We start from the raw sequence: 27966 nt of genomic DNA on the forward strand, positions 1-27966 counted from the left end.
TCTTATGGATGAGTATTAGCGGTATTCGTGATCTTATACCATATAAACTCGCGAAATTGGGATTAGGGAATGCAGGCACAACGCAGGGTTGAAGGTGTGGTTGATACATGCCTTTTTACACCTTTAACCCTACGTTGTGCCTACATTCCCTAATCCCAATTTCGAGAGATTATACGGTAGGTTATGAGCCTTTAACCTTCCTTGTCAGTGCGCGCGATCCTCTTTATTATATTATCACAATTACGGTCTTTATTCTAGTATTTATAGTAAAGGTCTAGCTCTTAGCCTTACAATTTTGTTGTGGTGGGGTCTGTCCCACCTCTCTACCATTCACTAGCATCGTCTGTTACGTGGGCTCAGTCCGCCCGCACTACTATGTATTTTAGCCCTCTATATTTCCTTTCCTTTTTTGTCTTTTTAGTTTAGTATAATTAATATACTTCTTGTGCTTACGAGTTTAAGAGGTTATAAGCCCTCTGTACGCGATTGTATTGTATTGTATTGCTACGCGCCGCTATTACGAGTATTGAGAATTAGAGATAAGAGACCCTGCGTTGTTGCAATACCGAGTATATATCGCTTTCGAGAATTAGAGATTGAGATCGAGATTAGAGATTGTTAAGCGATAACGAAACCTGTCACGCACGTAGATCTCGAAGCGGGAGTGCACACGAATAATCTAACGTTATCGATAAATAACTAGAGATAAGGAAGAAAAAGAAGAAAGAGGAAGAAGTGTAACCTCGAAGAAAGTGTACGAATAAATATAGATGTGAAGTGGGTCCTAGAAAGGGATGTAGCTAATAGAATAATACGGGGTATTACGTTAAGGATGTACCTAATTAAAGGTATATTAAGGGGTTTAGCGCTAAGCTATAATATTACCCCCCCCCCCCCCCTCGGAAAAAAAACTTATGCCCCAGAGTCGATTATTTAAAAATAATAAATTTAAAAAGTACGATTTTAATTATCAATTAATTTATCTATGTGAAAATTGTCTATGAAGGTTCTTCTTAAGCCTTAATCCTTAGATTTTTATCTGGGACGTTATTGGTTCTATCTTATTTTTAATTTAATACCTTAACCTATTACTATAGTATCGGCGCTCTAATATTTTCTTAATATTTTTTAACAAATGAAAGGCTCTAGAATTATAGTTTTTATTTAAATTATTATTGTCGTTATTATCGTCCAATACTGAAATAGTATTGAAGTAAATATGTAAATTCGAGGCTTTAGTAATAATATTAATATTTATTTTATTTTTGTTTTTGCCTTTGGATAAGGGCCCTACTACTCGCGCACTAGTCCTTTGGCTAATCGCGCACTAATACCCCCAGGGGTTAGGGTTCTCTGTGGTCAGAATCTGGATTATGTAATTTCGTGATATAGTCCATGGTGTTGATAGCCATGTAAAATGGGTCGTGCCCGCCAGCCGCCCAGATCCAGCCGCACGCACGTGCGTCCCTCTTTCTGATATATTACCAACATCATCATCGCTAGTTAATAGAGATCAGAGAATCAATGTTGTCGTTGTCGCTGTCGCTGTCGCTTGAATCGTCAGACGAGATCGCGATCGCTGCAGATGGGTGTTGACTATGCGCTGGCGATTTGATTGATTTTATTGGCGATTCATTTCGTTAATGTTTGGCGATGGAGGCAGTCAAAGGGTAAAAAATCGCTAAGTTCACATATCTGGCACGTGCGGCTGGGTCTGGGCATGGCTGGGTCTGGGCGGCTGGCGGGCACGACCTATATTTTTACAACTATTAACACCATGGACTGTATTACCAAAAATACACCCTAATATTTACACACAGAGAACCCTAACCCCTGGGGGTATTAGTGCGCGATTAGCCAAGGGATTAGTGTGTAAATAGTAGGGCCCTTGGATAATAATAATAAAAAATTATATTTATCCTTCCTTTAGTATTTGGTAGCCTCCTTAAATTTTTGTAAATATTCGTTATACGTTTTGGGAATAGGTGAAATAAATTACGCTCTTTTGTAAGTCCGTTTATTGAGTACGTGGTGGAGTAGCGAGATTGTTACGCGAAGCGATGCTTCCTAAGTGATGCTAATACAGAATGATAGAGTGAGCAACTGGTTGCTGGACAGAGCAACAGTGCGTAACGGTTGACGACAGTCTTGTCAAAGGAAGCTAAAGACAAGCACTGTCGAGAGCCTCAACCTGGGACCTCGCACACGACTTCGCAGAGTACGAGTAAGATAGACGTTAGGTTGATATAATATAAATTGATGATCTAGTTAACCTTGACGGAGGTTGATAGGGAGAGTACTCTTATATGATATGTCCTGCTCGATAGAGTAGTCCCACGTTTAATAGAGCGTGTGCTAAGACAGAGTGGGGCATTCAGGCACCTGTCTAGAATATCCTATAACAGAGATTTTGGTAGATTTTGGCCAAGTATTGGCTTTGGTTTTATAAAGAAGCCTTTCGAATTTGGTTAAGAATATAGAAAAGGTATCGTCTCCTTGGGTAATTTTATATAAGGTATCTTCGGCTTCCTAGATTTTATTCGGATTGTTATAAATACGAGTAAATTAGTCGAAAAGGTTTTAGGGGTCCTGATTCGCTACTTTTATAACTATAATTAATTATAGTATTACTAAAGTTTAAATTTTACCGTTAAAACGAGAATAAACGTCGTAAAACCGGGCTTTAATATTTTTAATTATAGCCTTGTCGATACGTAGTTTAGTTTTAATTGCTGGAAGCTATATTTTAAAGGAAAAGGGTATTCTAGTAATCTTCTTAGGATTTGGAAGCCAAGCTTTCAGTTTCGAAGATAAAGAGGCTTAGCTACTTTAAGTTATTAAGACGGCGATTTTTCTATTTATTAAGGCTATATTTTATTATAATTTAATAATAGCCGTTTAGAGTATAGAAATTTTGGGTTTGTAGAACCGTCGCGGGGTTTGTAGTTTATGAAGTTATGGTCCGTAAAGGTCGTTCGGTCGAAATAATAAAGTTAGCGAATAAAAGTGAGAATGAAAGGGAGAGAATGGAATTGAAGAAAATTAGTTAAATCGAAATTCTTAAAGAGATAAAAAGAAAGTACTGAACTTTTACGTGAAAGAGGAAACTTGGAAAGGTAGTATATATATATATATATAGATCTGAGAAATTAAATTAGAGGTTCGGATTGAGTTCGGATCCGGGCTGGTAGTTCGGAGCGGGATAAGCCGGATACGATTTAAAATTGAATTTGCTGAGATAGGACTACTTCTATTATTTTGACGTTACTATAGTCGGTAATACTTTATAGAATTTAATCGTAAACCAATCGCTACCTCCTAAAGCTTCTACCCTACCTCGGCTTACAAATTAGCCCTACCTGTCGGTATAAAAAAATAATTAAATGAAAATCCGGGTTCCCAAAGCGGTTGGAAGGTTTGAATTAAATTACGACTTCTAAAAGAAAATATGAGATGAAACCCAATCCAAGGAATTGAGTTCAGCCTCAATTTTTATATGAAAGAAGGATCTTTAGTTAAGTGTTACGCACGTAGATCTCGAAGCAGGAGTGCACACGAATAATCTGACGTTATCGATAAATGATTAAAGATAAGGAAGAAAAAGAAGAAAGAGGAAGAAGTGTAACTTCGAAGAAAGGGTACGAATAAATATAGATGTGAAGTGGGTCCTAGAAAGGGATGTAGCCAATAGAATGATACGGGGCATTACGCTAAGGATGCACCCAATCAAAGGTATGTTAAGGGGCTTGGCGCTAAGCTATAACAAAACCTAAAGATTAAAATTAGAAATAATAAGAACCTAGAGATTAAAATTAGAGATTTAGGGATTGTTAAGCGATATTAATAAAGATTGTCAGTAATTTAAAGTATATTTATTTGTAAATTATAATCTTTGAGATTTTATTTCTAGTTTTAGAGATTAGGATTAATGCGATTATATTTAATAATCTTTTTATTCGAGATAATTAAGATTACAGTGCTATATTTTTTAATGCCGCTATTTTAATTCCTTTAAAGGGCAAGTTTAATTTTAATATTTAGGTATGCGCTTTAAAGGTTGAGTTTGTTTTATAAGGTTTTAAATTCTACGTTATTATAGTTATTTCTAACTTTGAAATCGACGATAAGATGAAGGAGGTAAATAAGAAGGGCTTTTATTAGTAATATATAGATTGCGTCAAGGCGATAGCTATTATTTATTTCATTACATAGCGGGAAACCCCCTTCTTTAATCATTGGGGCTCGGGTACTAAACTGCGATGTCGATAGTACGGGTAATTTAAAAGATTATTTTCTTAATTGTCCGCGTTTTTAATAAAAATTCATAAAATATTAGATTAATTTTTGCTTAATATTTTTTTTCGTCCTAATATTTATATTATCTTTCCCTTATTATTATAACAATTATTGTCCGTATGAAACATCAGGTTAATTCTTAACCGTATAGAAAATTTGACCGTAGAAAAAATAAGTCCGTAGAAAAAATTGGACCGCATACTTTATTATTAATTTTTTTATGCTTTTTATTTTTACGATAATTATTTACGAGATTCTTTTGGGGAATTATTTATTTTAAAGAATTAAAGAGAGAAGAAAGAGAGAGGGAGGGAGAGACAGAGACTAGGTTGATGATTTTCGTTGCTACATTGATAAAAACACTGCTTTTCGTTGATGCATCGATGGAAACGATGATGTATTGACGGAAACATTGGTTTCGTTGATGTAGTGATGGAAACACTAAGGTTGATGATTTCGTTAATGATTTTCGTTAACGAAAGTGTTAGACTTAATATATATATATATTAATAGATCTATAACGGATTTACGGGTCTTTTATACAATATAGTATAATATAATATATTTTATATTTTTATATATAAATATGAAATATATAACCGGAGTAAAATTCCGGTCCGGAGAATAACTCCGGTGGACTACAGGGATCACCCTTGAATAAAATCCGGAAGAAAATCCGAAAGAAATCCAGACCTTCGACCTTCGCAGTCGATTTCCGGCCTCAACGTCAATCGTATAAAACCATACGTACTACCATTATAATAAAGAAACTATAACGGTTACAATATTATAAACGGTTTCGTTATATAACGACTATATAGAATTGAAATAAAGAAAAAAAGTCGAGGAAGACTTCGGGCTTCGGATCCGGATTCCGGACTCTATAGTTGACGTACAGAACCAAACGAAGTACCGTTTAAATGAACTAGAAATAATGATTCCAAAGATACCTTCGGTTTTGTCATTGGGTTTTTGTAGGACTCAAAAGGTCTATAAGAAAGGAGGAACCTTTAAGGAAGGAAAATATAACTTATTAGAAATACTTATCGATATCTGTTGGAAGTCCGTGCCCTGGGCCGCCCATTCACTGGCCTCGCCCATTCACCGGCACTCCCTTCCAGGTATTTAGGCTGCCCTAGTTTCCGTTTCTCCTCTTCCGTTAGACAACAACAATCAAGCCCTTTTTCGTTGTCGCCTTTTCCAGCCCACCGATAATATCTCTACTAATTTACTACCTATCTATATATTCTATATACTATTCTATTCGTCTTTGAACGCTCTATACGTATATATACTCTAATACCCTCTAATATTTACTAAGCTACTATTTCTATTAACCTCCAAAGCGAGGGCGATATTTACTTTATTATTTATCCTCTTTCTAACTTTAATACTATTCTAACCTTCGTCGATCGATACCTTCCGACAGAAAGAAATAGAGAGAGAAGAAGGAAAAATCTAGAGAAATTTTCGTTAAGAAATAAATGTGTAGGGTGTAATTGGTTATAATCGTTCTTTCCTCTTGAGTTGGAAAATTTCAACTGTGTAGTTTCCGAAAAAGAAACAAAAAACCCAATTTTCTCGTTGACGGTTTTTTTTTCAAGGGTTAGGGTTAAAATAAGGATACATCTTCTAATATAAGGAAACACGCGGACTAATAAATTTAATAATAAAATAAAACATTATTATTATTTTTAATTATAAAATATAAAATGTATAAAATTTAATAATAATATTTACTTATTTTTTTATAATGATAATAAAATATAAGGTATATGAAAACTAATGTTAAGAAAAAAATTCAAAGCCAGATTTCCTAATAACTATTAACTTTTTTAGTTTTCTTTCGTTATTACCGGTCTTAAAAAACCGCATGTTTATAGGACCGTATATTTTAGTTCCTATAATATTAGGGTTTTTGAAAACTATACGGTCTACTACAATTATCGAGGCTATAAGGGGGGGGTTTCCTGCTATGTATACGTAACGAGAAAGTTTAGAATGTCTTTTCTATTAACGGTTGGGACGAGGATAATAATAACCCTGAATATTTTTTCGAATTTATTAAGAACAGTATTTCTAGCGTTATTAATAAAATTAAAAGCGATGTCCTTAATAAGTATTAAATTATTAAGTACGTTTCGTTCATTATTTTAGAAGTTTTCTTTATACGTTAGTAATTTTTTGCGTAGGTGTATTAAGGATGTTGGATACGTTATTAACGATATAGTCGAATTTATTAATTTTTTAATATTATTAAATAATTTTTCTTAATAAGGCTATATTATAGGCCGCTAATATAAATAAGACCCAATAAATAATTATATTATCTTTAATTAGATGATTTATTTTAATTAATATTTAGAAGAATTATATTAATATAGTTGTTACGAAGGTAGAAGTTCAAATTAAGGAAATTAAACAGATTAAGATTAAGAATAACGGAAGTAGTATAAATAAGTATATTGCGTGTAATATTTATAGTAAGAAGGTTTATAAAGGTTTAAAGTATTTCCCTTATAATAATTATTATATCATTAGTACCTTTAATTATTAGTAGTACGAGCCCGATAAAGTATTTAATATTTAGAGTAATAAGAAGAAGGTATTACGATAGTTTAAGAATGCGGGTGGTATTATTACCGCCGTTGCGGGTAATAATAATAATATTTATAATTCCTTTATTACTACCGTTAATTCTAACCTACTATTTAATTTTGGAAGTTTATCTTTTAATAATTAGGAGGAGGAGGATTTTTATTAGAATTTCTAATGGATATGGAATTTATTTATTAAATGAATCGCGTTTAATATAATTTTGTTAAAGTTTAATAAATTTTTAAGGTAATAATTATAATACGAAATATAGTACTGTACGATAACAACTATATTTTTAATATTTTTAACGATATAAAATAGTTTATAGAGTTATATCTTTCATTAATGCTGGTTATTTATTAAGTCGGTAATAGGGAAAGAATGAAATCCTATTATATACGCGTAGTAGAATTGAATTTTCCGATTAAATTAGAGAGAAGGATTCTTATTGAAATTAGAGACGCTATTTTTTCCCTCTTTACCCTAATTGATTTAATTATAATAATCGGTTTATTGGATAGAGGTATAGTTTAATTAATAGAAATGAATAAAATAATATTTAAAAAGGGAGAATTCGAAGGAGAAGAGGTGTAATTTAATTAGGTTATTAATTTACCAGTATTATTTATAGCGGTACTAGAGGATATAGAAGAAAAATATTAGAGTTAAATATTTAAATTAGTTTTAATAGTTACTATTAATTACGATATAATATATTGTAGCCTTATATACGTAGGAAAGGAATAGGTTATTAAAGCCTATAAAGACGCTAATATAAAATTGGTAAATAGTAGGAAATCGGGTTATAATACTTACTTTTAAAGTAAATCTACCGATATTATTTATAAGGTATTTAATTTAGTAACTATTAAATTGTTAAAGTTATTAAAGATTAATATATAGAGTTATAATATAGTCAGCTATCTAGGGGTTAGGTATATTATTAATTTTATTAAAACGCAGCTATTATAGTCTAGGGAAAGAAGTATTTTAATATAAAGTGAGCGAGCATTGCAACGGGTCTGCACGAGTTGAGCACAGCGAGCAGTCGTAAGGTTGAAATGCTATATTTGACAAAGAGAGCAAGAAGGAAGACTACACCAGAAGGGTGCAATTAAAACAAAGTTTTAAGGTTGAGCATACGGGCTAAGTATTTATGCGGGTCTAGCTAACTAGAAGGCTCGTATCAGCTTATCGGTTTATCGAGCCTGCAAGGATCCGGCTTGGTAAAGCCAAGCCAATACCCTGGGCGCTAGCCCCATAATATTACCCCCCTATTCCCCTATAGAGAGTTCGGCCTACCCTACAATATATGTCGCAGCTAAAATATACGAAAATGACCAAAATCCAGTACAACCACACCCAACTAAATGCATATCTAAACGGGGAAAATTTATAATACTAAAAAGAAATAAAATTTCTCTATTTAAGCCTCCAAATAGATACTATACAACCACCTGCCTACTACCCGAATCGGTAATGAGCGTGCCCGCCGTTACCTTTATAGAGTTATACTTAAAGGCTATAAGTATTAAGACTAAATTAGGGGATATTTCTAAATTTCGCCTATCTCGGAAACGCTTTACAAAAATAAAAATCTATACCCGTAATAAAACGTATTTAAAGTTATTACCTAATATTTTGTATCGCTTTATTTCTCCTACTAATAGGAATTATTATTACCTTAGTAATTATAAACTACAGTTATAATTCCCTCGCTAAGGAACGACCTTAATAATGCTCGTACCTACGAAATATAATAGCTATTCCTTCTATCGGCTACGCTATAAATAACCACTAGTTTAATTAGCTATACTTAATTAAAGGAGGAAACTTAAAATTAACTACGTATTTACCTAGTAAATACCTTGCTCGAATTGACTATCACCTAAGTAACTAACTCTCCCTCTACTATAGTATTATTAAGGTTTCAATCTAAATCTTCCTCCTCTTCGTAGTTATTACTATTGTAACCGTCTAAACCCCTACCGAATTATATTCGAATATTAATCATCCTTATGAACGATTATAGGTATTTTAAGGTAGATAGCGGAGCCCCGCTTTATTAATTTAATCTTAATACAACGTAGATAGCCTTTATAAAAAAAATTTATATTCTTATATATACTTTCCTAATAAAATTCGTATTATAAAAAAGCATTTGCTCCGGGGGCACAAACCTTAGGCTCTGGGGGCCCCAAACCTTAAGGGGGCCCCAATATTTCAATCCTTAGCACGTCTTTTTAATATAAAATAGTATTTATATAGTAAATTCCATGGTGTTACGTGTATATGAAAAAATCACAGCGATGTCCAATAACATAGTTTTGTGGATATTTGTATGGTATACAATGTTTTCAATATATGACAATTATTGTATTCATCTACCTAGGTATATACTTCGAATAATTATATACTGGCTATGCCCCATAGGGAGTAAATAGGAATCTCGTAATACTCTATATAGTATTTTAGTTCGCCTCTATAATCAACGTCGACAAATTCGCTATCGCTACCACTAAATCTAAAGATAGGGGTCGTGCATATAAGGCCCACTAGCTGACTGGGCTTGGCACTATCTTACACAGAAAGGGTATTGTACAATTACTATCTGACTATATTAAAGGTTTGAAAAAAATAATATACACATTAAACCCTAACCCGATTAGGGCCCCCTTAAGGTTTGGGGCCCCCCTAGATAAAAGCTAATGTCCCCCCAGCAAATGCCTATAAGAATTTGTAAATAGCGTTGTAGTTAAGGTAGCTTGCGCCTAAAGAATTATATTAATGGTTAATTAATTAGAATCAGAATTCCTTATTATAAGGGTCGATAATAATTCTATTTTACTATTTCGTAATTGAAACGCAGCTATTATGGTCTAGGGAAAGAACTGTTTTAACACGAAGTGAGCGAACATAGCGGAACTTCTCTATAATAGGGTGCGCCCCCCTATAAATTCTTCGTCCCGTAATTGGCCGGTTTTAAATATTTTGTAGCGAAATCCGTACCTTAAATTGGTCAGAATTTTACAGTCCGTACACACCACGGGGGGTCTAGGGGGGTATCCCCCTAGTCTTGGCGCCGCAAGCTTGAGCGCCGCAGGCAAAGGAGGGGTCCCGGGGGGCGCAGCCCCCTAGTAAGCAAGAAGAAGAATTCTAGAATATAGTAATAGGGAGCAATGGGGAGCAATAGGGAGCAATGGGGAGCAATGGGGAGTAATGAAGCAATGAAGCAATAAAGCAACGAAGTAATAAAACAATAAAGTAATAAAGCAATAAAGCAATGAAGCAATAGAACAATAGAGCATTAGAAGAATTGGAAGCATTAGAAGCATTAGAAGCATTAGAAGCATTAGAAGCATTAGAAGCATTAGAAGCATTACTTGCCTAAACTAAGAATAGAATTAACTTGCCGACACGCACCAAATACTTATATATACGTACCCCCACCCAGAAATATAGGGCGGTCCAGCTGATGACACCTAACATCGTAAACCCCCTTTTTACCCGCTAAATTTCGTATTTTGCAATGTACGCCAATATTCCCCTAATTTGGTCGTTTTTTCGCTCATTTTCACACGGCCATTTACACCTCTTTCATACAATTCTTTTATATATATCACTTATTAAAACTCACACAACCACCTCAACGTACGTACAATCGTCGTATTCAATTGATTTTTATACTAATCAGTCGATATAAATGCTTTCTAACGCTACCGCGCCCTCCTCGAAGCGCCTTCGTTGCGACTTATATTTTTCGATTGCTACCTTTACTTTTAATACCTCCTTCGACCCCAATGCAATTTAGACTGTACTAATAAACGATCCCTTCTTTTCTATTAAATTCGAGGATTTCGATAAAGTATACGTACAATATATTACTTTCTACCGCCGTTATCGCTTTAGTATTATAATATAATAAATTCAAAAGTTCGATAAGTTAGGCTACGTAGAATATCGCCCTCCAATTATTACGAACGAAAATTCAAAGAGGCGCTCTACATTATAGAAGAAAGCGCGTGTAAACAGGCTGAACTCAACGAAAGGAATCAATAATGATGGTGATGTATTGAATTATAAAGGGGAAGACTCGAGCAGTCTGGAGGTCTAGAAATGAGGGAGGTTATATAGTGATAATTCCTTAGTATTTCAACCTTAGGGAACCTTCTTCTATATAAAACTAATAAACTTTACGAATTTTATATGCTTATCCGCCTTTAATATCTTCGTTAGTCCGTCTACTAGTATATCCTCTCCGGCCAAATAGATTAAGTTAATCGCCTTTTCTTCCGCTTGTTTCATTAACTATTTGTATTATATATCAATATAGCGGTTAGGAGCCGGGATATTAATATTGAATATTTAATTCCTAGTATTCTTATTATCTATATAAAGGATTTGATTAGTATTGATTCTAAGACCTAAGTCCTTCAATATACTTCCAATCTCTTCTAGTAACTTTATAGTAGGAACCAGATTTACGAACTTTGCCTCCGTTGTACTAGTTGTAATAAGGCTCTGCTTCTTGGATTTCCAATGGATAGGGCTGTAAGTAAGGAATATAACGTACTTTGTAGTACTCTTCCTATTTAGAATATTATTTATAAAAGAAGCATTTGTATATACCTTAAATTGTAAATTAATATACCTATTAATCGGTAAAAAGCGTCCTCTAAAAACGATGTCCAAATTTAGATAATTAATGAAGTATCGATATAAGTATTTTATTATAATAATATAACAATCGGTTAACTTTATATTACCTTCGAATAATTTGCTAATAGTAAATATAATATCCGGTCGGGTACTAATAAATAAATAATTTAGCGAGCTAATACTTTTAATCTAGGCTTTCTATTAACTAGGAAATTCCTTACCCCCGTAGATCTTGTAGTCCGGAAGCTAAGGAATTTTAATCGGATAAAACTCTTATTTTATCGTTATAAATTATCCCTTAATAAATTTATCGATAATTACTCTAATATATTTTTCTTGTGAAATAAAGACGGTACGCTCAATTCCATTTTTAACGATATTAAAGCCCAAGAAAGTACGAATAGGTCCTAGATATTTAAGTTTAAATTTTTATTTAAGAACGACGTTAATATAATTAATAATCTTCTAATTAGTTATAGCTATAAGGAAGTCGTTAACGTAAAGGACTATAATAGTACTTAAAATATTATTAAGTAAAAGATAAAGATCAATACTAATAAGGGTAAAGGCCAATCCTTTAAGGATTGGTAATAAAGTTTTAAATTAAAAGAGGGGGCTACGTTTTAACTTGTATAAGGTTCGAATTAATTAGTATACTTATTTGCGATTCTTCTTTTTAAAACTAGTCAATTATTTAATATAATATTTTTTACTATCTTTAAGGATTAGTACGTTTAGAAATACTGTATTAAAATTATACTATTTATATTCGAAATCGTTAATAACCATAATATAAAGGAATAACCTTATATTAACCGAATTAGCTACGGCGGCATAGATATCCTACAAATCCTACTTATTGTATTCAAAGTTGCTATAGACTACTTATCTAGCGCGGGCTATATATTCCTTTAAATTAATATTATACTTTTTCATATACACTTATTTACCAAGTAATATATTTATAGCAAGGGTATATTCAATTAAGAAATAAATACCCGCATTTTCTAAAACCTTTACTTACTGCTCTATTATTAATAACTAATATATTTTATAATTAACTAATTTAATAGTTTAATTATAATTCTTAGGAATATTCCGGTTTATTTTAGTTTAAACGAGGTTATATAGAACTTTTATAGCTATAAAGTAGTATTCGGGGAAGCGAATTATACGGTTAATTTCCGCGATACTGTAAAAAAAAGGTAGGTAGAATAGGGTTAGGATCGATAACGATATTATTACTATCAACGGCTCGTTAAATTTCGTATTTATACTTAAGTAATTTAGCCTTTGAACGACGAAGTTTACTTTTATTTACTTTTAAAGATTCTATTTCAAAGGGTTAGCTACCTTTTGTCTATTTATTTAGTTTATCTAATAGTTATTAGGATTATTCTATAGAAAGTAGGTTTAGGGATTTTGGTTAGGATTTTGGTTAGGATTCTAATTGGGACTCTAGTTAGTAGGGTAGCTACTTTTATACTAGTGTAGGAATATTGAATTAAAATTTAGCGATTTCGAGAGATAAATCGGGTAATTTCCTAATTAGAATAATAATTTAGGGAACCTCCTATTATTAAATCTAATATTAGGGTATAAATTAGGGTTAAGGTATGGTCTCTTTAAATTCTTCAATTACGTTTTCAAACCTATTAAAAGAATCGTTAAATATATCGTTTAGTATAGGGTTCTCCTTATCGAGGTTGTCGAAATTAATAAAGTCTTCCTTTTACTTTATAAATCGTATTGGTTCGTCGTAAAGTTCAAATAGGGGATTTAGAAATAACGGTCCTAGTAAGGGTTTTTAAAATAATAGTTCGGGCATTAGAAATAATGCTCCCGGCGCTAGTTCTAGAAACTTCGTTGCTTTTGGAGTAAGGTAGTAAATCGGCGGTAGTTTGAGAATTATATCCTTCTGTTTTGCAATTGGATTGAACTTATTAGTAATTTATTGAAATAGGGTTAGGGAGTCTACCGGTACGTAATTTCTAATAATATTAATCTAATATTAGATTCTACTATTAATAATATTTTTAATCTCTTAAATAATTTAGTCGCTAAAGACGACAATATATTGTACAATTACCTCCTCTAGGGATTTTAGGTAATCTATTTTAACGAACTTAATTATATTAGCGCGAACGATCTAATTAATTTCGGAATCTTAAATCTAGTCAATACAATTATTGGCATTATTATAACCGATTAACTAATTTAATTAATTATATTCTTCGAACTTATTTCCCTTAATACGTTTCTAAGGTTTAATATAATAATATATAGGATAGAAATAATTATATAAATATTTAATCTATAGTTTAATTTCGTTTTTGGCGTATTTAGGAATAGTACGGGTAAGGAGTTCGTATAGGCTTTTCCCTTCTAGATTGGCTTTTAAAAGCATTAAATTTATAATTATAATTTTATTTTAAATTATGAAAGATTAAAAATAGGGAAGTATTTTAAAGTTAATCATTAAGGCTTTAGTACGCTCTATAATAATTATATCCGCTTTTTTAAATTTTCCGTTCATCTATAGAATATATATTATAGTTTTTAAATTTAAATACCCTCTTCTATAACCCAACCATATAATTATTTTCTCTAGAACTTTTTAGTTAATAAACCCTATTTTAAACTACTATTAAAACCGACAATTTTAACTTTAAAGCTAATTGAAAATTTAATCTATTTTTTAAATTACTTTAATTTAGTAAATACTTCGCCCTTAATATTGTAAAAATCTACCCAATAATAGCCAAAGGCTTCGCAAATAAAATAAATATAATAACGTTATCCTAAGTAATTCGGGAAATTATATTAAATAACGTCGGTTCGAATAAATTAAACCGGGGTAATTAAAATTATATAAGTATACTTGTGCATAATATTAGTAGCTTTTATACGTATACAACCGTTACAAAAATAATTTTAAATATTATTAAAAATTATATCTACTTCCTAATAAACCTTTATAACCCACTCTTTACCTAGGTATATTATTCTTTTATATATTATCGAATAGTTAATAGAAGCGAATATAACGTTCTTAGTCTCGATTTTGGATTAGTCGAAATTAAAGGGTTGAATTACTAGAAAGATTACTAATTTATTAATATAATTATATTAGATAGTATACTTTTAATTTAAATTAGTTTAATTAGTTTTTATATCCTAAATTAAACTACTTTCTAAGAGAACCCTAGTAGATAGTAAATTAGTTAGTGTTGAAGGGGAATAAATAACGTCTTTAATTCGAATTCGAATATTAACGTTTATTACAGTTAGTATTATTAATTCGATTATACCAATATAGTAAGATAGGGTAACTATACCGCTACCGATGGTATATTTAGCTAATTTAAAAAGGGGTTGAAGGTCAATAAACTATTTAACGTAGTTTAAAATATTAGAATTACAATTAAAATCGTAAATTACCAAATTTTTTATAGGGTTTACTTTAAGAATTTATTGGACTTTAGCGATATTATATATTAAATATTACAATTGATATAAGGTAGAATTAATATACTTTAACTTCGCTATAGCCTCTAATAAAAACCCTAGTACTTAAAATAGGTATTGGTATAATTTTTAAAAATAAATTTGCCAAATAATAAAGTAAAATTAATAGCAATACCGGGAATAATTAACATAATATTAATAGCTCTAGTAACGGTAGTAATACTAGTATTAAAAGTAGCCTTCTTTTCAATAGCTTCCTTCTTCTTAGACTAATTGGCGGGGGCCTTATTAGGGTCGTACTACCAACAATTAGCTATACGAAGGTTACAATAATAACCGCATAGAAAATACTTGAAGTCTTTACGTATAGTTTGACTACAATCGGTGCAAATAGTTTATTTAAAACCCTTACAATCCTTATTATTATTAAACGACGAAGTTTTCCTAGTATCCTTCTTATTATTAATTTTAATAATCGAAGTAGTATTAGATTTCTAAATCGTTAGATTAGTTATACGGGCTTCGGTATTTCCAAGGGTAAATAAATAAATAAATAAGAAGTTAGAAAGTAGTAAACTTATTTTTGGCTATTTCTATAGCCCAAAATTTAGCGTTAATACTATATTAGCGTTTAACTATATTATAAAAGTTGAGAACTTTAACCTTATTATCGATTTTCAAACTGTACTTAGTAATGCGCTTACGAAGAAGATTATAGCGAATAAAAAAGGAAGATATAGAATTAAAATTGCCGCAATAAAGAGTAATATACTTTTCGAAAATATTAGTACGAATTTTATTAATAACTTTACTAACGGTTTTGCAAATATAATCGTAGAAATATTTAGGATCGGTATTATCCTAGTCCTAACCGTTAATATTAAGAATAGTAATAACCTTATTATCCTTAAAGGTAATTTAAATAATCTGTATAACCTTAGCCCTATTAGTACGCTAGACTTTATATTCATCCAGCTTAATAGCTTTAGCGGGTTTAATAATAACGGTAATAATATATTCGAAAATATTAATGTAATTAAGCTCGCAGCGCAATATGCGATTCTAATTATCGACGTTAGACTCGCCCTTAAGGACGATAAATAAAGAGATTTCGCCCATCGTATAATCGTTGGCTATTAATACTAATAAAAGGAGGGGTAAGGTGATTTAGGGGGGAACGGTTAGTATATTTAATAGGCCGTAAATAATTTTTATAAAGTCGGTCGCTAAATTTAAACAACAATAACGAGGAGGGTTGATTGTAATCGTATAGCGAAGTTATTAGTATTATCAATAGTTAATTTACTTTCGTTAAATTACTAGATTAAAATTAATTATAATTAACGTCGCTCAGTTAGGAGGGGGGTAGCCTATCTGTTGCAATGCAATATGGAGGTTAATTAATTAGGGTGCCTTATCGGTCGAATCGACGTCGAAGACGAAGTTCTTATCGGTCGCAATACAACGTCGAAGAAATAAGGGTACCGCTTACGCGATAGGTTATTAATTAACGGTTACGTTGAGAGGGCTTATAATTTGTGAATAGGTTGAATTTAACGAAAGGAATTAATAATAATAGTAATATATTGAATTGTAGAGGGGAAGACTCGAGTAGTTTGGAGGTCTAGAAATGAGGGAAAGGATGGACCCTATACGGTGGGGCTATGGCCTGGTGAAGGGAGCTATGGCTGGCCGTACGTGATACGGCACACCTCCAATAGCGCGCCATTATTCCTTTAAAATTGTACTCTAAATTAAGAAGAGTATAGAGTAAATATAGATTACCTAGGCTATAAGCTTTATATATAGAGGCTATACCCCATCGTATATATTAAAAAGCTATATTATATTTCGTATTAAAGTATTCGAATATAAGGTTAATCCGGAAATTAATTGCTTCGTTAACGACCTTCTATTACAATAAAATTTTACTATACGAATAATCCTCGCTATAATTAAAGAGAAATACTTTGAGATCCTATAAATTTATAGTAATTTCAATAATATATGCTAGAACGTACGCTGCAATTTGAAAGGAGGGTATAATAATACCTAATTATTTCTTAAATAGTTATACGATAATTACTATAGTAATACCTTCGTATTCAAGTATAAGTATTTCGAAGGGTATAACCATAATACGCTATATTATAGGTTTTAAGTAATTAATTACTAACGTTGGATATAAACGAAGTTTTTATTTACTATTTGAATTAATACAACGTATAAAATTAACTATTATTATCTCCCCTTTATATAAGGTATAGTCCTTATATTAGAGAGAATTTCTATACTAATTTTTTAAATAGTTCTTAATAACGAGAGGGAGGAGGGGTTTGTTTTCTTAGTTTAATATTATGGGGCGAGAGGGTACCGTTGGGGGTAGGGTAGGATATGCGTTGTTGTACGAAGGAGAGAAAGGGAAGTGTGCGTAGAGGATTGGCTATATGGGCGAGAGACTAGTAGACTAACCCGTACGCGCGTACGTAAGATTGTACATAATTAGAATATATAATTAGTACGTGAGTATATAGCTTTAGGCTATGGTATTAATTCTAATATAGTATATATATAATTAATATAATATAACCACATTATAGGCTAGCTTTATAATACTACGGATCCCCTTAAAAGAAGTTCGTAGAGTTGAAAAAATCTATATATATATATATATATAATAATAGACTTATCCCTTTATACTATTCTATTATAATTTATAAATTGCCTTATAAATAGCTTTCCTAATTATATATTTATCAACTGTCGTATAATCTTGCTAAATATTAAATATAGCTTATCTTCTACCTTTTTACCCACTATTATATTTATTTTAATTATTATGACCGAATCCGGCAGCAGTTTCGTTATATTAATAACGGAAGCAACCTCTCGGAGGCGGGCGGAACGGCGCCGCGGAGGTTCGGGAGCGGGGGCGGGGGCTAGAGAATTAGGGGCGGTTAGAAAATTAGGGGCCGTTAGAGAATTGGAAGCGAGGCGATATTGAAGACTTTAGACCTTTGGAAGGATTAGTTTATCCGGGTTCTTACAATAAAATTATTATAGGCGGTACTTATAGTTGATAATATTATTAACGGGCTCTTAAATTAAATTTCCAATCTTCTACTTAACGTAGTAATACTAATATAAGTTACCGCCCAATGAAGCGTAAATAATAAACTTTTCGAAAGCCTATTCTTTATATTCCTTTTAATTATCCGTTTAAATTATAACGCGGCCGTTATTTATTCAAATATTTAATAACGTACTCTATCTCAATAATCCCTTACCAAATTATAATTATACTATAGAAATATAAAAAATTAATAAATATTTTATATTAATCGATAGAGCGAAATAAATAATATAAAATTTAATTCGAATAATTTTGAATAATCCTTCCTAACGAAGTAAAAATTTTATATAGGGGCGACTATTAATGAAATTAATTGTATTTAGTAAAATTATATTACCGGCGTAGTATTTAAAAGAATTAATACGTGTTTTATTAGTATTATCCTCGTACCGTTCTTAAATATAATAAATTTACTAAACTACGAAATCCTAAATTTTCTAAAAATAATCCGTTAATTCTAAAACTTTATAATACTGCTTCAATTAGGCCGGTAATAGATCCGGGGGGGGGGGGGTAGTATACGAAATTCGGTACTTATTTATAAATAATAATTATAGTTAGCGAAGAAAAGGGAAATACCTATTAATAATAATATAGTATTATTACTAGCGAACTTCGCAATTAATAATTATTTCGCCCAATCCGTTTATACCCAATTAATATAGAATCGTAAGAACGATTCTATCTCGGCGTTAATTCGTTCGTTTTGAACGTCAGTTTGGGGGTAGAAAGCGGAAGTTAATTTACAAATAATAAATAGTCTTTCATAAAAGGTAAATTAGAAATACAATATAAACTAAGTATTTCTATTAAATAGGACGCTATTTAATAAATTGTAAATCGAATAAATATAATCTATAAAGTAGTCCGCGAATTCTTTAGCTTCTAAGGTTACAATCGGAATATAATACTGTATTTTAATTAAGTAGTCGACGATAATAGTAATATATTTAAAGGTTTAGCCGAAGTATGTACTTTCCGGTAATAGGGTAATATAATCGATTATAATATCCTTCTATAGCGTTAAGGATATAGCTACGGGCTTAAAATAATTAGCGGAGCTTCGTTTTATTAATTTAATCTTTATATAAGAAAAATATCCCTTATAAAAGATCTGTACGTCGTTGTATATACCCTCCTAATAGAACTCTCTTTACAAAAATTCGTATATAGCGACGTAATTAAGGTAGCCTACGTTCGGAGAATTATATTAACGATTAATCAATTAGAGTTAGAACTCCTTATTATAAGGGTCGATAATAATTCTATCCCGCTATGTCGTAATATTATTAACGACGTAATATTTTAAAGAAGTACGATAGAAGATTTTCCCAATTATTAATAGCTATTAGCGCTCTATTTTATTTATGAAGTAAGAGACTAATTCTTATAAGAAGACGGAGGTCTCGTAATTTACTCGGATTAAATCGTTAATTAATTTATTATTAAAGTCATCTATACCCAGTAAGTATAGAGATAAATTAATAGCGGGGTCCTCTTTAAAGAAATAACCGTATTTAAACTATAAAGGGTCTAATAGGGCCCGCTTATATACTACGAATTTATCGTCCTCTATATCGTTAAGGTAGTCGTTTAATTTACAGTTTAATACATCCAGGCGGAGGTTTTTAAAACCCGGTATACATTTAATTAAAAAGTTAAAACGGGATAGGAATTAGAATTACCGTATATAGCGCTAAGTAAAAAACTATTTATTAGTCGTAAAGGTTTATAGGTTCTTATAATTTATTAGGATATTGAAAAGCTATTAAACCCCTTCGAATTTTAGCCTCTATTCCTTTAATACTTTAATAATAGCAAATAATTCTTTATTATAAACGTTGTGATTATATTCTTAGGACGTATACTTTACTAAAAAGTAAATTATTAAGTAGAGGACGCCGTCGCCCCCGTACTAAGAGAAGGTACCTCCTACAATCCAATTAAAAATATTTATTTCTACGACCGTCTTTTTAATCTAATTATAGATTTTGAATATAAGTCCTTCTATAAAAGCCTTCTTTAATACCTTAAAACACCGTTAATAAGCGTTGTTCTAAATCTATGTAATATCTTTCTTAGTAAATTCGTAAAGTAGGGTTGCTATAATCGAAAAATCCTTTATAAAACGTTTATAGAAATTCGCAAAGCTTAAAAAGGATTATAGGGATTTCTTAAATTCTAGAACTACTTATTCAATAATAGCTTTTACTTTTTCTAAGTCGATTTCAATGCCTCCCGGGGTAATAATTAATCCTAAATATTTCGTACGTATTGTATAGAATTCGTATTTATTAATATCGATGCTAAGGCCTACTTTAGTTAATTGGTCGAAAACGTTGTTAATGTAGCGCTTATAATTTTAGACGTTATTGAAGTAAATAAGAATATCGTCGAAGTAAGTAATCGTATAGACGTTGAGAATATTATATAGAATATTATTAATATAATTCTAGAACGTTCCTAGTGCGCCCTATAGGCCGAATGATATCCTTAAGGATTCGAAGAGGCCAAACCGTATAATAAACGCGGCTAATTATTTATCATTTTACTTAATACGGATACGGTTAAAGGCGGCGATAACGTTGAATTTAGTAAATATTTTAGCGCAATAAATTGTATTGAGCGTTTCTTTAATAAACGGAAATAGGTAGCGGGACTTTAGAATTATATTATTAATACTTCTATAATTCATATAAATACTGATTCTTCCGCCTAGCTTCTTTATAAGTAATACTAAAGTGGAAGCTTTTAATTACGAAGGTCTAATAAATTTATTCTTAAGGTTATCGTCGATTTACTTTTTTAATAATGTTTAATTTGTTGGGGTTAAAAGGTTGGCCGTAAGTTATTAGAGGCGTGGCTCCTGGGCGGAGTTCGAATTTCAAATTGTAGGACCGGTTCGGGGGTAGGATTTTAAAACCTTTTTATTGAAAAGTATTAGTATAATATTAGTATTACTTGGGCAATTTCGTTTAGATTTGAGCGTTGGTTTTAGGAAATTTGTTAACTTCTTCGTAGAATTTGGTAACGTCTTCTAATATAATTTTGCTAATAGAAATATTATTAGTTATAAAGTAATTATTAATAATCTCTTTACAATAGGGGAAGTCCTCGTCTTTACCGGTGAGATAGATAGAGTTGGCTACCTTTACCGCTCGTAATACGGTTTTATCCCCTTTACTAATTAGAGTATTAATTTAATAATAGAAATTATTATTAAAGAATCGCTTATACTTTTAACCTCTTCCTTATAATACTTCCTTTATTATATCTTTTATCAAACCGTTATTAATATTACTAGGGTTTAAGGCTCCTCCCTCCTCCTCTACTTTATCCTCTTTAATTATTCTCTTGATATTTTCCTTTATATTAGGTCGAATTGTATGGATGATTTATAGTTTATACTTTTCAACTAACTAATTAAAATTCGGTATAAATGATTCCTTAATATTATTAGGGATGATAAGGCCTTTAAGGATACTATAGAATTTCATTAGTATATAATAATTAATATTATTAGTATAAACCCCTCGAATTACCCGATAAGGGGCTAGAGAGATGCGGGGGCTAATTTAGGACGGTATAGTAGCGAATATAAATATTTAATTTAAATTATTAAAGGTTTTATTGATAAGTATAGTTCTTAAGCAGTTAATTACTCGGTTTTTAAAGCGGTTGAACCGTTAACGAGCGGCCTTCCTTACGATCGCGGAAATAGAGAGGCGATATATAGATTCCGATTATAGTAGTTCTGATTCCCCTCCGTTAGGGACCTTTTCGTAAGAAGGCTTATAATACGTAGGGCGCGTACTAATTACTTTAATAAGGGGCGTATACCGTCTAATTAGCGGGGCGTAACGAACTTAAATTAGAGTTCTATAAGGGAAATAATTTCGCTATTTATAAGCGGGACTAAAGCGGAGGGAATCGTTAGGCTAATCGATGCCGGGTATGTAATAAATTAATTAAAGGTACCCCAAAATAATAGGGTTGTCCTTTACCAAATTATAAACAAATAAGTTAATGATTTTGCAATAAATACTTACTTATATTGTTAATTTAGAAAAGTAGATAATACTACCCTTAAGATATCCGTTAGCGAAATAAAGGAATTTAAGGGTTACTAGTTTAAAATAAGGGAATTAATGATAATAAACGAAATGTTAGTTGATAAAATTAAAAGTAATATAGCCGTTATTAACGAAAGTGAAATAATATAATTTATGTAGTCTATAGGATAAATAAATAGAAAGATTTAATAAATTAAGGTATTTATAATAATTATTTATTAAAGATTTATTTATTTTTATAATATTTAGTTATATAAGGATAAGCCCCTATCTTCCTCTTCTTCGTTTTGTAGATTAGTACTTCTAAACGCAATTTAATTAGGAGATTATATATTTTCTTAATTATAAATAGAGCCGTTTTTATCGTTTATAACGGGACTGACGAAACTGGGCTAGTAAACGGGGACCGGATGGTAATAACCGTCGGGGCCGGGGCCGGAAGTACCGGGAGTTAGGGCGCTTATAGTAAGGGCAACGCTTATAGCGTTAACTTAATAACCGCTGCCGTTATAAGGGCGCTACTAGCCGTGATTATATTAACCCTAAGCGGGTTATTAACCGCTAGTATTACCGCTACCAATATTATAATTATTACTACTATTCTTATTCTTATTTTTATTTTTATTACGGTTAGAAGGTTTAACTTCCTTCTTAAAATTAATATAAGAGTGGTATTCGGCGGAGAAATAACCTTTCTTACTATAGCGGGTATATATTCCGTTTTTTATACGGAATTTAGAGACTTCGTTATTAATTATACAAAAGAACTAAATATCGGAAGCGGATATAGTATTAAAATTTATAGTATTACCGTCCTAATTCATATTAGGTTCGGGAGTGGAAGCGTTAATACCGGTAGTAGTACCGGTCTTATAAAAAGGGTTAACGTTCTTCTTACACTAATCTTTATCCTTTAAATTCTTAACCAAATTATAGACCTTAATAAGTTACTCTTCGTACTTATTATTAGCGGGCTAGTCGTTCTAGTAAATAAAGGTAGTACGGATACGCTCGTTAATTTTCTAACGAAAGTAATAAACCTTTATACTGTCGTCGAAACCGTAGTAGTTAATAAAGAGGGTAAACTTTTCCTTAAAATCTTACTACTTTATTCTTTTAATTATCTTTAGCTCTTTTAACTCGCGGCGGAAGTAAACAATAATATTCACGTTATTATATTTCTTATTAAATTCGTCGAATAGTTCGAAGGCTATATTCTATTTCGCGGGCTCGCTAGTAAAGATTTTATTGAATTTGGTTTCGATAACTTCGAAAGGAGGGCCCTTAATAGAACAGGCGATTAATAAGAATTTAATACGTTTAGTAATGAAGATTTTTAATTTATCGACCTAAACTAATTTAATATAGAAACGCTAAGTACAGTATTTAATAATACGTTCGATAGAAATACTTTTACTATCGAAAGCGGGAAATATAACGATACGTAATATTGACCTATAGCCGCTATTATTATTATTAGAAATTATTATCTTGGAGTCTTCGTTATTATTAGGGTCCTTAGGGGGCGGGGGCGGAATAGCGGCTTTGGGTTCGGAGATGGGTTTAGTTTTAAAAGCGGTAATAAAACGTTAACGAAGGTCGTTAATATACTTTAAATACTTATTACGTTATTTCGTATACGCCTTTTTAAAGTTAGTGCGAAAGTCGGCGAATTCTTGCCTTAAAGCGATAATATTTTTATTAAGGGTACTAATAATACCGGAGTAAATATTACGGATAATTTTAAACTCGTCGGCGTAATTATTATAGAAATCGTTAATAGCCTTATTATAATTCTTAATTACCTCCTATATATAAAAGAGGGCTTAAATTTAAATTGTAATAATATTACTGTTGCGACGCTTAATATTATACAACGTAGTAGCGAATTTAATTTCGGAAATTTCGAATTCCTCCTATACTTTTTATATTTAAATGTAAGTAGCGATAATATTATTGTAAAGGAAGTAATCGAAAGCCTTGAAAATTATTTAAAAAATAGGAAGCTAAATAAGGTTAAATACGTATTTAGTGGTAATGTCGACCTAAACCGTTTAATTCTTAAAAAATTCGAAGCCTTGGGCAATATTAGAATAATATTCTTAATTAGCTGGGTCTAAAGTAGCGAAAGCGCCGATTATAGTAATAATAAGAAAGATATTGGTTACTGGAGGACCGTACAAAATAATATTGGATATTAATTATTAAATTAATACGCTAGGTAAGTAGAAGGGAAAAGAGAATACGAATTATTTAATAGTAATATTCGGCTTAATAATTATTTAATTCGAAGTTGAGGATTGCGATGCGGGGTTTTGATCGTTCTAGTATCGAGTCTTTAATTAATTCGAATCGGTAATACTAAATTAACGACGTCGCAACGATTAGGAATTAATTAGTTATAATCGTTCTTCCTTTAAGTAAATGTATGTAGCGTAATAGTAAGGTAAAATAAATTATTATGAGGCGAGAGGGTACCGTTGGGGGTAGGGTAAAATATACGTTATTATACGAAGGAGAGAAAGGGAAGTGTACGTAGAGGACTGGCTATATAGGCAAGAACCTAGTAGACTAGTCCGTACGCGCGCACGTGAGATTGTACGTGATTAGAATATATAATTAGTGCGTAAGTGTATGGCTCTAGGCTATAGCACTAATTTTGGCATGGTATATGTGTAGTTAGTGCAGTGCAACTACATTATAGGCTAGCCCTGTGATATTTAATATATTAAAGACGTAGTTAACGAATTCGAACTCCCTTACTCCGTAATAATTATAATTAATAGCGACCCCCAATTTATTAATACTATTAATGAGACCTTCGCTAATATATAGCGACAATACTATATATAGTATATTAATTATAATATTATTAATTACTTTAAAAAAATTTAAGTATGCTACCGGTTTATATCCTTGCCCTCGCCTATACTCTCGTCCTCCTCCCTACTATCCTCGAATTCCTTATCTAATTATAAAGTATAAGTGTCGGAAGGTATCGATCGACGAAGGTTAGAATAGTATTAAAGTTAGAAAGAGGATAAATAATAAAGTAAATATCGCCGTCGCTTTGGAGGTTGATGAAAATGGTAGCTTGGTAAGCGTTGGAGAGTATTGGGGTATATATGCGTATACAGCGTTTAAAGACGAATAGAATAGTATATAAAATATATAAATAAGTAGTAGATTGGTAGAGATATTAATAAGTATCTCTGATGAGTTATATTTTGCTTCCTTGAAGGTTCCTCCTTTTTTATAGATATTTTGAGTCCCACAAAAACCCAGTGACAAAACCAAAGCTATCTTCGGAATCGGCATTTCTAGTTCATTTAAACGGTACTTCGTTTGGTTCTGTACGTCAACTGTGGAGTCCGGAATTTGGATCCGAAGCCCGAAGTCTTCCTCGACTTTTTTTCTTCATTTCAACTCTATATAGTCGTTATATAACGAAACCGTTTATACTATTATGACCGTTATGGTTTCCTTATTGTAATGATGGTACGTATGGCTTCGTACGACTGACATTGAGGCCGGAAATCGACTGCGAAGGTCGAAGGTCTGGATTTCTTTCGGATTTTCTTCCGGATTTTATTCAAGGGTAATCCCTGTAGTCCACCGGGCCTATTCTCCGGACCGGAATTTTACTCCGGTTATATATTTTATATTTATATATAAAAATATAAAATATATTATATTATACTTCATTGTATAAAAGACCCGTAAATCCGTTATAAGTCTATTAATATATATATATATATATAACAGAAAAGTTTAAACTCTTATTATATTAAAGAGAAAATTAATTATATAAAAACTCTTCGTATTATAATATTGTATTATAATCTGTATTATTATTTATTTATAATAATATTTTCGTCCTTTATATAATAATATTTTTATATATTATTATTTATATATTATAAAAATATAAAAATATATATATATAAGGTAAAAAGGTAATAAATACCAAAAACCTTTAGTATGGGGATTTATAGTAACTAGGCTACGAAAGTCCGTACAACCCATATATAAATGTAATAATTTGTATATATATATAAGGTAAACAAGATAATAAATACCAAGACCTTTAATATATGAAAATCTTATATATATATATATATGTATATATATATATATATAAGATAAAAACCCTATTTTTCTTCTAAACCAATCTTAGTTCGCCAGTCTGATAAATCTTTATTATCGGTTGGCTTTGTTAAATTATCAGCCAGTTGATCTTTAGTTGAAATATATAATATTTTAGCCTTATTATTATTTACAGCTTCCCTTATAAAATGATAGCGTATATCTATTTAGAACGCTTATAAAATTCGGGATTATTCGCTAGTTTTAAAGCGGCTGTATTATCCTCGTGTATAGGGGGTATAAGGCGTGGAGTATTTATTATATTTATTAATAATTTATTAAATGATTCTAAAGTTGAATTTAAATATAATAATTCCTTTATAGCTTCCGTTAAAGCCATATATTCAGCCTCACACGTAGATAAAGCTACGGGTTTTTGAAGGCCAGTTTTTCAAGAAATTATATTATTTCCAAGGGTAAATAAATACCCAGTAGTAGACCTTCTAGAGTCTAAGCAATTAGCGTAATCGTTATTACAATAACCTTTTAATATAAGATTATTATTATATTTATTCTTATAGGTTGTTCCTAATTTTGGGAATTTATTTAAATAACCAAAAATTTGATCAACTGCTTTAAAATAGTCTTTACTAGGATTACTAACATATTTTTCAGTATATTGGACTAGGAAGGCTAAATCAGGCCTGGTTTTTAAAGCTAAATATAATAAAGAACTAATATATTGTTGATATTCTTTTATTTCTTCTTTTGAAGCTTGGCCTTTATTTTTAAATAATTTAACCTTAATTATTGGTATAGAAACCGGATTCATATCCGTTTTATTACATTCTTCACGCATTTTCTTGGTATATTTTGATCGGTATAAATGAATAGAATTATTATTTCTACTTATTATTATTTCTATACCCAGAAAAGTATTAACTTCTCCAAGGGCTCGAAGCTTTAAACTTTTAGTAGCTTCTCCTACTACTTTATTGATAGTAGTATAATTAGGGCCTATTATTATTAAATCGTCAACGTAACAAAGTATAATAATATTTCATTTATTATTTATAAATACACCGTCGTCGAAGGGGAAAACTTCGAAACCAAGGGTCTTTAAAACCTTAGTTAAATATTTATACTAAAGTCTAGGGCTTTATTTTAAACTATATAAGGCTTTCTTTAATTTACATACTTTATTAGGTAATAAATTATTATAATAACTAATAGGGGGAATAGCGTATATATTTTTATTAATATAAGCGTCAATAAAAGCGTTTTTAACGTCGAATTGTAATAATTCCCAGCCATTGGTAATAGCTATGATAAAGAATATTCTATAAGTTTCTGGCCTGTAAACGGTAGAAAAGGTTTCTAGAAAGTCTGAGCCTTCTACTTAATTAAAACCTTGTACTACCCAACGGCTTTTTGAATTTATATTCTTCTTCAATACTAGTATTATTACTAGTATTATTATTATAATTATTATTATAATTGTTATTAATAATATTATTATTATTATTCTGGTTATTATTTTTACTAGTATTTTTATAGTATAATGATTTATGGGTTTTAATTTATATACCCATCTACCCCCTAGAGCTTTTCTATTATAAGGTAGGTCTACTATCTCCCAAGTATCTTAGCTTT

At 31.0% G+C, this 27966-nt stretch overlaps 1 protein-coding gene across 1 annotated transcript; it reads right to left on the reverse strand.

Moving 5' to 3' along the window:
• Nucleotides 1–15645: 15645 nt before the first annotated feature.
• Nucleotides 15646–15882, reverse strand: B0H65DRAFT_436327 (uncharacterized protein; the record flags this gene model as incomplete). The annotated part of the gene is made up of 1 exon (XM_062825238.1): nt 15646–15882. A coding segment is annotated over one exon (237 nt), but the record flags the coding sequence as incomplete, so codon positions are not given.
• Nucleotides 15883–27966: the final 12084 nt, after the last annotated feature.

This window comes from Neurospora tetraspora, assembly GCF_033439725.1.
Source record: "Neurospora tetraspora strain CBS 560.94 chromosome Unknown B0H65scaffold_9, whole genome shotgun sequence".
Lineage (NCBI taxonomy): Eukaryota > Fungi > Ascomycota > Sordariomycetes > Sordariales > Sordariaceae > Neurospora > Neurospora tetraspora.